The sequence below is a fragment of the Podarcis pityusensis genome, assembly GCF_964106645.2.
Source record: "Podarcis pityusensis genome assembly, chromosome: 8".
NCBI lineage: Eukaryota > Metazoa > Chordata > Lepidosauria > Squamata > Lacertidae > Podarcis > Podarcis pityusensis.
The window spans coordinates 11,122,914-11,135,762 of NC_138033.1; the positions used below are offsets into that span (position 1 = coordinate 11,122,914).

The 12,849-nt window shown below is 48.7% G+C and overlaps 1 protein-coding gene across 2 annotated transcripts in view; it reads right to left on the reverse strand.

The window, feature by feature from the left end:
* GRIK5 (glutamate ionotropic receptor kainate type subunit 5) overlaps positions 1–12,849 on the reverse strand; it is a 95,134-nt gene that overhangs the window by 42,019 nt on the left and 40,266 nt on the right. For both annotated transcript variants that reach the window (XM_081018632.1, XM_081018631.1), the window contains exons 2-7: positions 11,027–11,162; positions 5,092–5,256; positions 3,569–3,666; positions 2,722–2,887; positions 1,726–1,904; positions 80–133 (exon numbers count right to left, since the gene is read on the reverse strand). In XM_081018632.1, coding sequence (XP_080874758.1) covers positions 80–133; positions 1,726–1,904; positions 2,722–2,887; positions 3,569–3,666; positions 5,092–5,256; positions 11,027–11,111 — 747 coding nt within the window. In that variant the 5' untranslated portion in view covers positions 11,112–11,162. The remainder of the gene's footprint in view (positions 1–79; positions 134–1,725; positions 1,905–2,721; positions 2,888–3,568; positions 3,667–5,091; positions 5,257–11,026; positions 11,163–12,849) is intronic.

Below are 12,849 nucleotides of genomic sequence, written 5' to 3' on the forward strand. Positions count from 1 at the left end.
GGTGGGATTTGAACATGCGCAATCACACACAGACACACAAGAGGCTCCTTTGCCTGCATAGCATGGTCTCAGCACTAACCATCGTAGTCAGGATGTACTTGTAGAACGCAGTCGTCATCCCAAGCTCTGAAGCCTAGAAAAGGAGAAGGAGGAGAATCAGTTTCCAGGAAGGATCCTCGGGTCTCTGAGCTCCCCCACCAATGGTGGACCCTCAATATTCACCAGCTCTGGTTTCGCTGCAGCGCTGGATGAGGCCCCTTCTGTTGTTTCCAGCAACTGGTATTCAGAAGCATGGGTGCCTCTGACCGTGGAGGCAGATCTCAGCTATCATGGCTAGTAGCTTCTCAGAGCCTTATCCCCCATGAATTTTTCTAACCCCCCTTCTTTTATTAATGTAATTATTAGAAAATGTGAACGGGTTTACACAAACCATAAAACAGACACAGATTTTTCAATAGGAGTCAAAAACAAGTTGCCCTAAAAAAACAACTCAAGTATACGTAAAATCAGTTCAAAATATACATTTGTTTTTAAGAGAAAAATTGCCTCTTAAAATGCATGTGCATCTTATTTTAAAAAAATCTGTTAATTTTTTTAAAAAAATTGTATACTGCTTCTTCTTTTTCGGTCAAACCCTCTAAGCAATTCTTATGGGTCCTAATAAAATCACAAACATTTGTCATGCTATTTAAGCAAAATCTCATTTCGTCATGCTATATAGCGGAATCTCATTTTGTAGCAAAATCTCGTTTAAAGCGAAATCTCGTTTCAACCCCCTTTTAAAGGCACCCAGGTGGGCGGACATGCCTGACTCCTCTGAGAGAACATTCTGTAGTTTAACTACGCTCTGCTAGAAGAAGCTCTTCCTTTTATCTTGCAACTAAAAGAACTACCCCCTTTCTCCAACTGTAGCTGAACTACAACTCCCATCAACCCCAGCAAGCATGGCTGATGGCCAGGGATGGTGGGAGTTGTAGTCCAGTAACCTCTGAAGAGCCAAACATTCCCTGTGCTTGCTCTAATCAGTGCTGCATCTTTTCCCTACAAGAAACGGGCTCTGTTGTGTTTAAACCTTCCTGTCATTAAACACCCCACTCCATGTCAATGTAACTGGAGTTTATATGATCCCAGCAATAGTTGTGTTTCCACTTCTGCCATTTTAATTTGGCTGTGGCTGCCTTGCATTCTTATTTCAAAATCTGGTGTTGCTTAAATCCTAACTAAGATGGCTGAACATCCCGCCACCCCATCTCCCGGTTCACCTTACAAACGACAGGCCTTTGTTTTATTTTTTGCAAGCGTTTTCACAAACCCTCACGGGCTTTTGCAAACCGCTTTAAAGGAATATTTTAGAAACTCAATCGTTTCCACCGCCACCGTCCACACTTCGAGGCAAAAAGCCACCCTGCCACAGGGGCTTCTCTTTACCTCAAGGGTCTCCTGCATGCGGCAGGCTTTTGCCCACAGCAACCGTTTTCCCACGAGTAGCTCTTCAAAGCTGGGTGGGAAAAGGAGGGGCGCTGATCGGGACGGGGGCGTTTCGAGGATTCTTTTCAAGTATCTGCAAAAGCCTTCGAGCAACTCAGAGGCAACGCTTGCAAAAACCCGACAGAAGCTGAGGCGATCCGTGGGATGCTGAGTGGAGGCCTGCCGCTGCCTTCCGGTTTTGTGGCAGCCTCCTGAACCCCGGAGCCCACACCCATGCCTGCCGCTGCCTTTCCTCACCTTCTTGAGGATGAGATAAGAGATGGAAGCATTGGCGTCGATGATGATGGTGGAGATTTTGTCGTCCCGGATCTCCTTGAGCAGTGGCGTCGGGTCGTTGGTGTCATCGAGCATCCGGATCGACAGCGTCTCCTTGGAGATGAGGAACTGACGCACGAGCTCCTCCAATCGCAGCAGGCCTGGTGGATGCGAAAGGAACAAGGGGTTGCGCCAACATTTCGCCCAAGCCAGAGCCCAGCCCAACCCGCCTGGCTTCAGAGCTTAGGACTTGGCCCGGGAACCATCCGATCAGGACATAAAAGCATTTGAACACCTCTGCTTTTATATATATATTCTTGTGCCCAGAACTATAGTATAGGAAGCCCTGCTTTGCATACTAATTTCGAAGGAGGCTAGGGCTTCAGGTAATCCAAGCAGGGTCTTCTCTGTGGTGGTGCCAAAACTATGCAGTGGGATCCCTGACCAAGTCTGCCAGCATTCAGCTTTGAAGAAAGTGAAGGAGCTCCGTTTTCTTCACCTCTAGTCACTGGGGCCAAACTAGACATGGCACTAAACAAGTACAGTGGTACCTCAGGTTACAAACGCTTTGGGTTACAAACGCTTTGGGTTACAAACTCCACTAACCCGGAAGTAGTACCTCGGGTTGAGAACTTTGCCCCAGGATGAGAACGGAAATTGCGCGCCGGTGGCGAAGTGGCAGCGGGAGGCCCCATTAGCAAAAGTGCGCCTCAGGTTAAGAACCATTTTGGGTTAAGAACGGACCTTCGGAACGAATTAAGTTTGTAACCCGAGGTACCACTGTATTTTAATTTAAAAACACTTATTTTAAAAAAGATCCCCAAAAAAGCCATAGGTATGATGTTTGAGAACGGCTTCCATCCCCATGGCTCACATCTCTGTGAAATCTGATTGGCCACCCGCTCGCCCCGCCCCCACGAGCCCCTCCCACTTCGCCCTCTCTGTTCCCCGCCAAAGAGCTCGGCCACATTTTCTCACACTCAGCCTTGGCGCAGATGAGGCTAGCCGAGGGGTAGTTGAAGGACTTGAGAATACGGGATACGGCCAGGCTGACGTCCTCATTGCTGGGGTAGAGGCTGACGGAGGCGAAGCGCAAGTACTGCAGCTTGGGGGTCTCCTCAGGACCCACCTTCACGTGGGGGATCTAGGGCAGAGAAAGAAACCGTTTGTTTACAGGGCTGACACAAGCCTCACCATGTCCTCCTCTGCAGCCGAGAAGTCAGCACAGAGGCTGTCCTCATCTAGATCAGCTTCTGCAGAACAGAAAACTCTTGTGACAAGTGTTACATGCAGCAAATTAATTACAGTTCCATAGACTGCTTAAAGCAATCAAAGCCTTTTGGGAAGTCTATTATATACTGGGTGGGCTACCGAACCAGATTTCCTCCCCTTTCTGTCACCGACTGCAGAAAGAGGTTGAGAAAAATTTAAAAAGCAGCCAGAGCTTCAAGTAGGAGTTAGGACAGAGATGAAGAGAAGGATGGGGTCTGTAATAAGAACCCCGAAAGTTTTAAGCAGGCTTTCCTAGGCAACCATTAATTCAGAACGGTTGAATTAATTTGAATTAATTTGTTTGCTGTAACCTGCCTTGGGATCCATCGGTGAAGGGCAGGCAATGATTTTAACAGTAATAATAATGTCATTACAGTATATGTGATTGGTAGCTGAGCTGTGGACCAGGAACATTTCTTTGGCATAAGTTTACTAGGCGGCTGTAGGTAAGCCACTGCCTTTCAGCCTCCGAAGCTGCGATATAATAGTGACCAACCTTACAGGGTTGCTTTATGGCTCATGAAGGTGATGAAGATGATAGAGGTGACATTACCTCTTTCTCCCCGCAGATGTGGCTAACAATGGAAGCAGAAGCCGGACTGGAGGCTGGGCCCAGGACAGAAACTACGCCTTTGGGCAGGATCTGACACACTGTAGTGCAGGGGCAAAGAGAACAGGAGAAAGAGGTTATACAGATTTATTACTATTGTACTCTTCAGCTTGTTCTCACACTTGTGCCCAGACCACCTGAGCAAAGCCACATGGCCTTGCACACTTAACCTCATGGAAATTGCCTTTTCGCTTCCTCCTGGTCACATGCACAGAAACATCCCCACCCGCTGGCTCTCATAGATGGCCATGAGGGTGATTAAGTTGCCTTGGCTGTAATTCTGTCCACCTACCCTGCTGCCCCAGACCTCTGACCAAACCATCTGCATCACCTTTCAAAGTCTGCAGCTCTTCCCACCTGGTCAGAGAATGGAAGAAGGTGCTGTCCCATCCCGTCCCCCACTCTGATCTGTATTCACAACCTACATACAGCGCTGTTTCTGTTGGGCTGCAGTTCATCTTCTACCAAAAGCTATCCTCCCCTATGGTGAAATGTGGCAGCATCTGGGATTTTCTAGTTTGGAGGAAAAGGTGAAATGGAGCAAGTTTATAAAATGATCTGGGGTGTAGAGGATGTGACTTGGAAAAAGCTATTCTCCCTTTCTCTTAAGGCCAGAGCTCGTGGATCTCCAGTGAAGCTGAATGGGCCAGACTGAAGAGAGTATTTCTTCGCACAGCGCATAGTTAAACAATAGAACTTTCTCCCAGAGGAGGAAGTGATGGCCACTGACTTAGACGGCTTTAAAAGACAAGTTCATGGAGCAGAAAGCTATTGATGGCTACTACTAAACACGATGGCTATGCTCTTCCAGGCGGAGGGCCTTCTCGGCAGTGGCACCCTCCCTGTGGAATGCCCTCCCATCAGATGCCAAGAAAATAAACAACTATTTGACTTTTAAAAGACATCTGAAGGCAGCCTTCCAGCAGAGGCCGGAAGGCCAGAGGTAAACAGAGCAAATGTTCCGAATGCCGGAACAGTTTTATCGGGTTTTTAATATTCTGTTGGGAGCCGCCCAGAGTGGCTGGGGAAACCAACCAGATGGGCGGGGTATAAATAATAAATCATTATATTATTATTATTATTATTATTATTATTATTACTACTACTACTACTCCACAACTGGAGGGAGTAATGCTTCTGAATACTGGAAACCACAGAAGGGGAGAGTTATGAAGGAGGGAGAAACACTTTTCTCTATGCACTTACCCCATGCCACACATAAGTGGACAAACTTCTATCATGTCCCCACTTACTTGCCTTTTCTCTAAACTAAAAAGTCCCAAACGCTGCAAACTTTCCTCATGGGAGAGTCTCTCCATCCTGCTGATCATCTTGGTTGCCATTTTTGGAACCCTCTCCCAACTCTACAATATTCTTTGTGAGGTAAGCCCCTCCCCTGCCCCTCATGAGCTTTGTAGATCCTTTCACACTCCAGTGTCACACACGGACACACACACACAACCTACTGGTGTCGGTGGTCTCGTACTGGCTGTCCCGCTGCAGTTCGAAGATCTCCACCTCGACTCGGGCTTTGGCAGGCACCTCGATGATGCTGTTGATGTGCTCGCGTGCTAAGGCTAAGGCCAGTCGCTCCCCCCGGCCACACACTGTCTGGTCGTCCAAAATGGCGGCTGGTCATGGGGGACAGCAAGGCGAGGGGGGGGGGAGAAAAGCAAGAAGTCAGTCACCGCGGCCCGGCCTGCTCACGGCGGAAAATCTCTCCTCTGCAAACATCATTCATGAGCACCCAAGGGATCCCTAAACAGGGATGGCTTCTGCCCATTGGGACCGGGAGAGTAAAAAGTATGGCACGCTTTCACACCCATCAGGCCTGATGGGATTGGAGGAGCTTAGGGTGTCAGTTTCTCATCTCCAAGGAGACACTATCGACCTGGGTGCCGGATGGCACCAAGGATTCAATACCACTGCTCAGGGAGATTCAAGGGATGGTAGGATTTCAGCCATCATCCTTGTTGCCAGTGCTTCCATCTCTCATCTCATCCTCAAGAAAGTGAGGAACAATGGTGGTTGATGCCCATTGGGTCTGGTAGGGTTGAAAACAGGGAGGCCGACGGGAGGTGGACCCAACCACCCAACCAGTCAATAATTCTATTTGTAGGCCGCCTTTCCAGAGTCAAAGCCATGCTCAAGGCCGCTTGCAACATATTAAAAAAATTGCATAATTATAAGCATACCAAAAGTAGTCATAAACAATAAATAAACAAGTACACAACGAAACTGAACAATTTCCACATAAATCATAAGATCTAAAATAAGGATACAAAGCATAATAATAATGTCAATAACAAAAACAAAAACCCCTAAACAACGTTCCAGCCAGAGCTAATGACAGGCAGTCATCTGATTCTGGGTTTGTCCCCATTTTTCCTCCCTGCTCAATTCTACAAGGGCAAATCTGAAACTACAGTGGAAGAACAGGCAACTGGGCATGTTTTAAGTGAGATGGCAGGCAATGGCTTGCTGAGTGCAGAAGGAGATCGGTGGGGCAGTTTTCCAGTAGCCCCAAAGGACCAGCCCCTGCAACGTCAAAGGCATGCCTGGCTCAAACCTGATTTTTATAGCTGCCGTCCTTTAATGCCCTTGTATTGACTCTGAATCTCACCATGCAATATTTGGTCCTCCATTTGTATTTATTATCGATAAAATTTGGTGTGGTGCAAGCGAATTATTCTTCTGAAAGTGTGGCACAGAGGAAAAGTTTGAGAACCACTGGGCTAGAGCGATGGGCTTTGACCAGGAATGGAATTCTTGCGGACTTCTGGATGTTGCTGAACCCCAACTCCCATCAACCCTAGTCATGGGCCATACCGGCAGGGGGTGATGGGCCTTGGAGTCCAACAATATCTCTGGCATAATGGTTGCCTAAAGCCCGCCAACTAAAACCGCAAAGTCTTTTTAAACTACGCCAGCCTTCCTAAGGAGCACAGAGCGCCAGGAAACTACTCCTTAGCCCAAAGCATTCCTTTCCCCCAGAATCAACGTCACTAGCTCCACAGAGAGCAATGACAGCAGATGACACGTTTTGCCAGGACTCCAGTAATGAAGGGGGAGAGCTCTGTCAATGACCATTAACCGTGACAGCTAAGTGGAAGCTCTGGGAGGGCAGGCAGTGTACTTACAACTACAGAGGAAGAAGGAAGGGCAAGCACCTTCACACCTTCCTTGAGAGCATCCTGATGCACCTGTAGCTACTACGGTGCCTCCATTATGGCACTTAGGGTAGCCAGATGCAAAAGGGCACAGGGCTCCTGTACCTTTAGTTGTGTCATACCTGCTACCCCTGCTGAAATTTCCCATGTTTGCACCACTATTAAAGGTGCAAAAGCCCTGCTCTATTTTTGCATCTAGCCACTGTACAGTACTGCATGGACATGATATGTGTTTCCTGCAACACAGGGGTAGGGAAATCTCAGGGGCCAAACAGGACTCTCTATCCAGCCCTTGAAAATAGGTTCAGGCCACATACTGGCCCGATTTCACACCCTGAATTTTTATTTTTGCCTGGCTGGAATGCGTTGTTAAATTCTAATAATGTCTCTCGCTTATCTGGGTGGATAGAAAGACGCATGCCGGCGTGTGTAGAAGCTCACTTACTGTACGGTTACAATTTAATGCCTTGCTCTGCCTATTCTAATTCTTGGCCCCACCTGACACTGACATAGAATCATATCATAAAATTTTAGAAGTTGGAAGGAATCTTTTGCCCGATGTGAGGCTCAAACCTATGGCCCTGAGACTAAGAGTCTCACACTCTACCCACTGAGCATGTGGCCCTCTGAGGGTTTGCCAGAATGCACACTGCCAGTGATACCTTTTCAGTGGCAGATTTGGAGGCGCCATTAAATTGGTTTGGTTGGAAGCTGCCATGGGGGCCTCGCACGTCCTGCCCATTCTTCATTTGTCCATTTGTTTCACTTGTCATAGATGCTTTTAGCTGAGATTCCTTGCATTGCAGGGGGGTTGAGCTAGATGACCCCCAAGGTCCCTTCTGGCTCTGCAAACCTGCGATTCTGTTCCCTCAAGGCAGCGTGCATAAGGTCCTCAGCTCTCCCAGTGACGCGCTGACCAGACCCAGACCAGCTTAGCTTTCAGAGCATGCCTCCTGCACTCTGTGCCAACCTCCCCATGGCATCTCAGCCCTGCCTCCACCATAGTAGGGTTGCCAGCTGACCAGAAAATAACAGCCACCTGGCTATCATGCAGCAGCAGCAACAACAACAACAACAAAAAGCAAGCAGCGTGTGGCTTTTTGATGGTGCAGACTTAAGCACTGTCGCCTCCTAACATCTGCACATGATGCGCTTCAGGAGTGCCTGAAGCCAGTAGAAATGGCTGCTGCTACACAGAAACCAGTCCCACCAGATGTGCTCGCGTTGGAGAAGGCAGCTGATGCCAGGGAACCAGGGGCTGTGACTGACAAGCAGTGGGAAAGCAGAGGCTCATGGGCTGCTACTCACTGGAACATCGGAAGCTGCCCGGTGCCGATCCAGACCTGTTGGGTCCATCTAGCTCAGGACTGTCTACACTGGGCCGGCAGTGGCTTGGCATCGTTCCAGGCAGGAATCTCTTCCAGCCATACCAGGAGATGTCCGGGATTGAACCCAGGGCCTTCTGCTTGAAAGACAGGACTGATCCATGGCCCTTCGCCTCCCTTCAGGCAGCGGCAGCTGGTGCCTGCTGGAATTGGCAGGGTGGAAGGCAGAGAGGACCACAGCCGCCGGAGCCACAGCCAACGTCTGGCACAGCCAACAGATTTTGGGTTTGTCCCCCACCTTCCTCCCTGATTAGCTCTGCACGGGCAGCAAAGAGTGAGGAGGAGGAAGATGGCAGGCAGGACCGCCCCCATTCCTAGAGCCCACTGCTCCTTTCTCAAATCACAGAGGCAGCCCCCTCCCCACTTTTCTGGCAGAGGATGAAAAACCCAACGATTTCCTCCAGCTTCGGAAGACTTGAACGTACAGCATGCAGCAGCCGCACAGTCAGCAATCCCTAGCTGAGGTTTGTCTGTTATGGATGGATCCTGCCCTCTCTAATCCTGCCCTAAGGGGCCTTTACCCTTTCACCTCTCACCAGAGCAGAACTGCTGGGGAACAGTGATAGGGTGGGCCTTGCTGCCAATTTGTTGGGCATAGATAGATCACCGTTGTTTTATGTTTGGGGGGTGTTGAATGGTGGAGCAGTGTGGGGTCTCAAGGGAGAGGGTCTGGAGTTTATCTCAATCCCTCAGTGAGAGTGAGAGTTGGGGGTGCAGCAGCCTGAATGAGGGTAGGGCTTTTGCCCATGGGACACACATTTATATGCTGGTCATGGGATGTATCCCGCAGAATGCTAAGCATCCGACAAGCACAAGGATTTCTGCTTCTGCAATAGGCTCCCCCTCCACACACACTGCCTTCCCTCACATCCATTGATGAATCGCTTCCCTTTAAAGATCTTGAACCAATTTTGCAACAGAATCATCAGCAACTTCACACAACTTTATACACAAAAACTATTGTGATGAAGAATCAAACAATGCTTTCATATGTAAAAACAATTTTGAATCCAATACATGAGCAAATCAGGACAGTGATCCCTACTGAAAAGGATTGCTGAAAATGGAAGAACTTCAATAAATGCCCAATAGAAAATAGAGGTGGCACCCATCTGACGTGTAGTAGGAGGGTAGGAACTGAACCAATGGATGTTACAAGGAAGGAGATTCCAACTAAATATACGTAAGAACTTTCTGGTGGTAAGAGCTGTTCAGCAGTGGTACAGACTCCCTCGGAAGGTGGTCGACTCTCCTTCCTTGGAGATTTTAAAGCAGAGGTCAGTTGGCCATCTGTTATGCATGGTCTGCTTGGGATTCCTGCATTGCAAGGGGTTGGACTGGATGACCCTTGAGGTCCCTTCCACCTCTACAATTCTATGATTCTGTGATTTAATGGATTGTGTAGAGCGAAAGACGATTGAGCTGGGGGTGGCAGCAGTGGCAGTGGTTCTGAATGTAATGGTCTTTAGCGTGCTTGTTACAGTTTTGTTGTGTAATTGTTTTTATTGATTATCTGCTAATTATATTTTCTGAGTTGTGCTGTAACTATATAATGTTCTGTCGGTGCTGCTTCTGTTTATTGCTTGTAAGCCACTTTGGGGTTCATTTGAATGGAAAGCGGAGCAGAAAGGCAATCAAATCGGATCAATAGCGGCTTTCACGTGACCCCACGAAATGTCTTTCCATTCCCCACATTTTCCCTGTTCTGATTTATTCCCCCTGCAGCCACCTGGACTCAAGGATGGAGAATGGAGCTGTCAAACGGCTGTCGGATATTTAAAATGCACTCAAACCAACAAGTGATGTTTTGCTAGAAAGGCACATGATAGGAGCTGGAGCTCACAGAGTTTTCCTGTAAGTTTGCTAGAGAGACCTCTGTGAGAGACATTCCCACTGTGCCCTGAAAGGGGGCATGAGTAGCCATATAACTTCCCCTACCTGCCTGGGCTCATCCTCTTTTCTCTATTGCTCTTACTCTTCCACCTTCATCACCAAGTAGAAATGTGAGAACAACGGCTGAGTCTGAGCTCCAGTGCTCAGACTCCATCTTAAACTAGACTAAAGTTACCGTATTTTTCCGTGTATAAGACTAGGTTATTTTGTAATAAAAAATATATGCAAAAAATTGCGGGTCGTCTTATACACAGATAGTGGAGAGGTAGGACAGGCAATTGGTGGTTGCTGCGAGCAGGAGATTGTTAGTGGTGTTTTTGTTGGTGATTGGCGGTGATGCAAGGTCCGCTGGCTATTGGCTGCTGTGGCAGTTGGGCGGGCAATTGGCTGTGTTGGTGCTGTGTATTTTGGCAATCCCTCCCCCAAAAAATCTCAACAAGTCTGGGCAATCTCCCTCTATTTTCTCAATTTGGAGTCCCAAAAAAGAGGGGGTATCTTATACACTGGGGCGTGTTATACACAGAAAAATATGGTATGTCTTTGTAGCTGGATTACCATTTTAAGCCTGCCTGAACAAAGCTACTGTATCTGGTACTCTTCAAAAAAGAATTAAGAGCGAGTAAATATTATTTTTACCTTTTACAAGACTGATTATTGTTTTAAGGGGGAAAGACCAGGAAAACCCAGTCTTCCTTAAAGCATCTTGAGTTACTTAAACCAAAAGGCTAAAACTGGTTTATCTAAGCATCCCCTTTAAGCTGCAAAAGGATGGCACTCATAAATATATACCTAACAAATATATCCTTTCCAAGCGTCTATCCACATCTCAGCACCAACCCGACCCGGTCAGATTGCCCTCTGGCATTGTTGCCTCACCCCTAGGATCCAGCCACCCACAGCATCAGCCCTGTAGATCAGCCCCCCATCCCACCCCGTGGGCGTCCCCCACTTACCCATGCGCAGAGACGACAGCACCTCTAGGCTCTTGTGGGCGAAGCCGAGAATCAGCAGCAGCAGCAGCACGGGCAAAGCCGGCATCTTCTACCCCTCCTCATGGAGAAAGTTCGGCCGTGGCCTCCGCGCTGCCACCTGCAGGAGGGGTAGGAGAAACACAGCCCGTGAGGCACATGGAGCGGGCACACTGACCCCCTTCTGGGCACAGCCATAATGATCCCTTGCAGTATAGCTTGGGCAGAGGGGGCTAGAAAGGTAGCCCATCTGGGAAAAAGAAAACTCTGGTCCTTGCGAAATATTGTCAGGAGAAGAAAAGTCTAAGTAAACTCTATACAAATCTGTAGTGGAGTCCCCAAGGCAGTTGGATGACTCTTTGTATGCCTCCCTGCAGCAACTCCTGCAGCCAAGCTGGTACCAAACGCCTTGCTCTGCTTTCCTCTGGACCATACCAGCAAGGCCAAGAGGGGGTCTTTTTGTCTGGGCAGCCCCGGAACTCCATACACACTGCTCAGGCTTGCACCTCGGGGTGGTGACTTCGGTGCTGCTAATATAGCAGCCTGACTTCACCCCCAGAGGCGGACTCCACTGTCTCCCGAGACACACGGATGCCAAAAACAGCAGCATAACACCTGCTGTTGAAGAGGCCTTTGAGGGTCCAAACAGAGGCACCACACCCTCCCAGTTAAAAGCACATCAGCCCAGTTAAAATGAGGACTCTAAAATACCGTGGTGCTGAGCCTCTTGCCCTGTTCCTCCACCGACCCCCTGTCCTCTTCCGCCCACTGCCTGCTGGAGCCAGCAAATCTCCTTTTGCTCCAGAACGTGGAAGGAGAAGGGTGGACCAAAGGTACAGTGGCGGATCGGGGCAGCTGCATGTCTGTGCCTTGGTGCGTTTAAAAAAGGTGAAGGCAGAAGACCTGCAGACGGTGCCAGCATGCAGCAAACTCCACCAGCTACCTGGGGCCTGGGGATGTTGTTGAAGGTCTGAGCAGCTGAAGCAACGCCATCCCTAATCCACTCTCCCAGCTGCTCTTGCAGAGCTCAGGAGACCAGCAAGGAGGGCAACTAAAAAGAGGTTCCAGAAGCGAGGGAACCAGGAAGTTGGCATATACCACATCAGGCCATTGGTCTATCGAGCTTGGAACTGTCTACACCAGCCTTCTCCAACTTGGCGCCCTCTGGAAGTTTCGGACTACACCTCCAGAGGATACCAGATAGGAGAAGGCTGGTCTACAACCACTGGCAGAAGTTCTCGCCGTTTCCATTGGAAGGTAGGTTTCCATTCCCAAACCTACTTGGAGATGAAAATAAAGCTGTCCCCTCCAACATCTTTCCGATGAAGATAGGGACGTCCTATTCCATAGCCTCCAATATTTATCTGATGAAAATAGGGATGTCCTATTCCATACCCTCCAACATTTCTCCAATGAAAATAGGGATGTCTTAAGGAAAAGCCGACAAAGGTCTGTATAGTTAAAGCTATGGTTTTCCCATTAGTGATGTATGGAAGTGAGACCAGGATCATAAAGAAGGCTGATTGCCGAAGAATTGATGCTTTTGAATTATGGTGCTGGAGGAGACTCCTGAAAGTCCCATGGACTGCAAGAAGATCAAACCGATCCATTCTGAAGGAAATCAGCCCTGAGTGCTCACTGGAAGGACAGATCCTGAAGCTGAGGCTCCAAGACTTTGGCCACCTCCTGAGAAGAGAAGACTCTCTGGAAAAGACCCTGATGTTGGGAAAGACTGAGGGCACAAGGAGGACGACAGAGGACGAGATGGCTGGACAGGGTTCTCAAGGCTACCATCATGAGTTTGACCA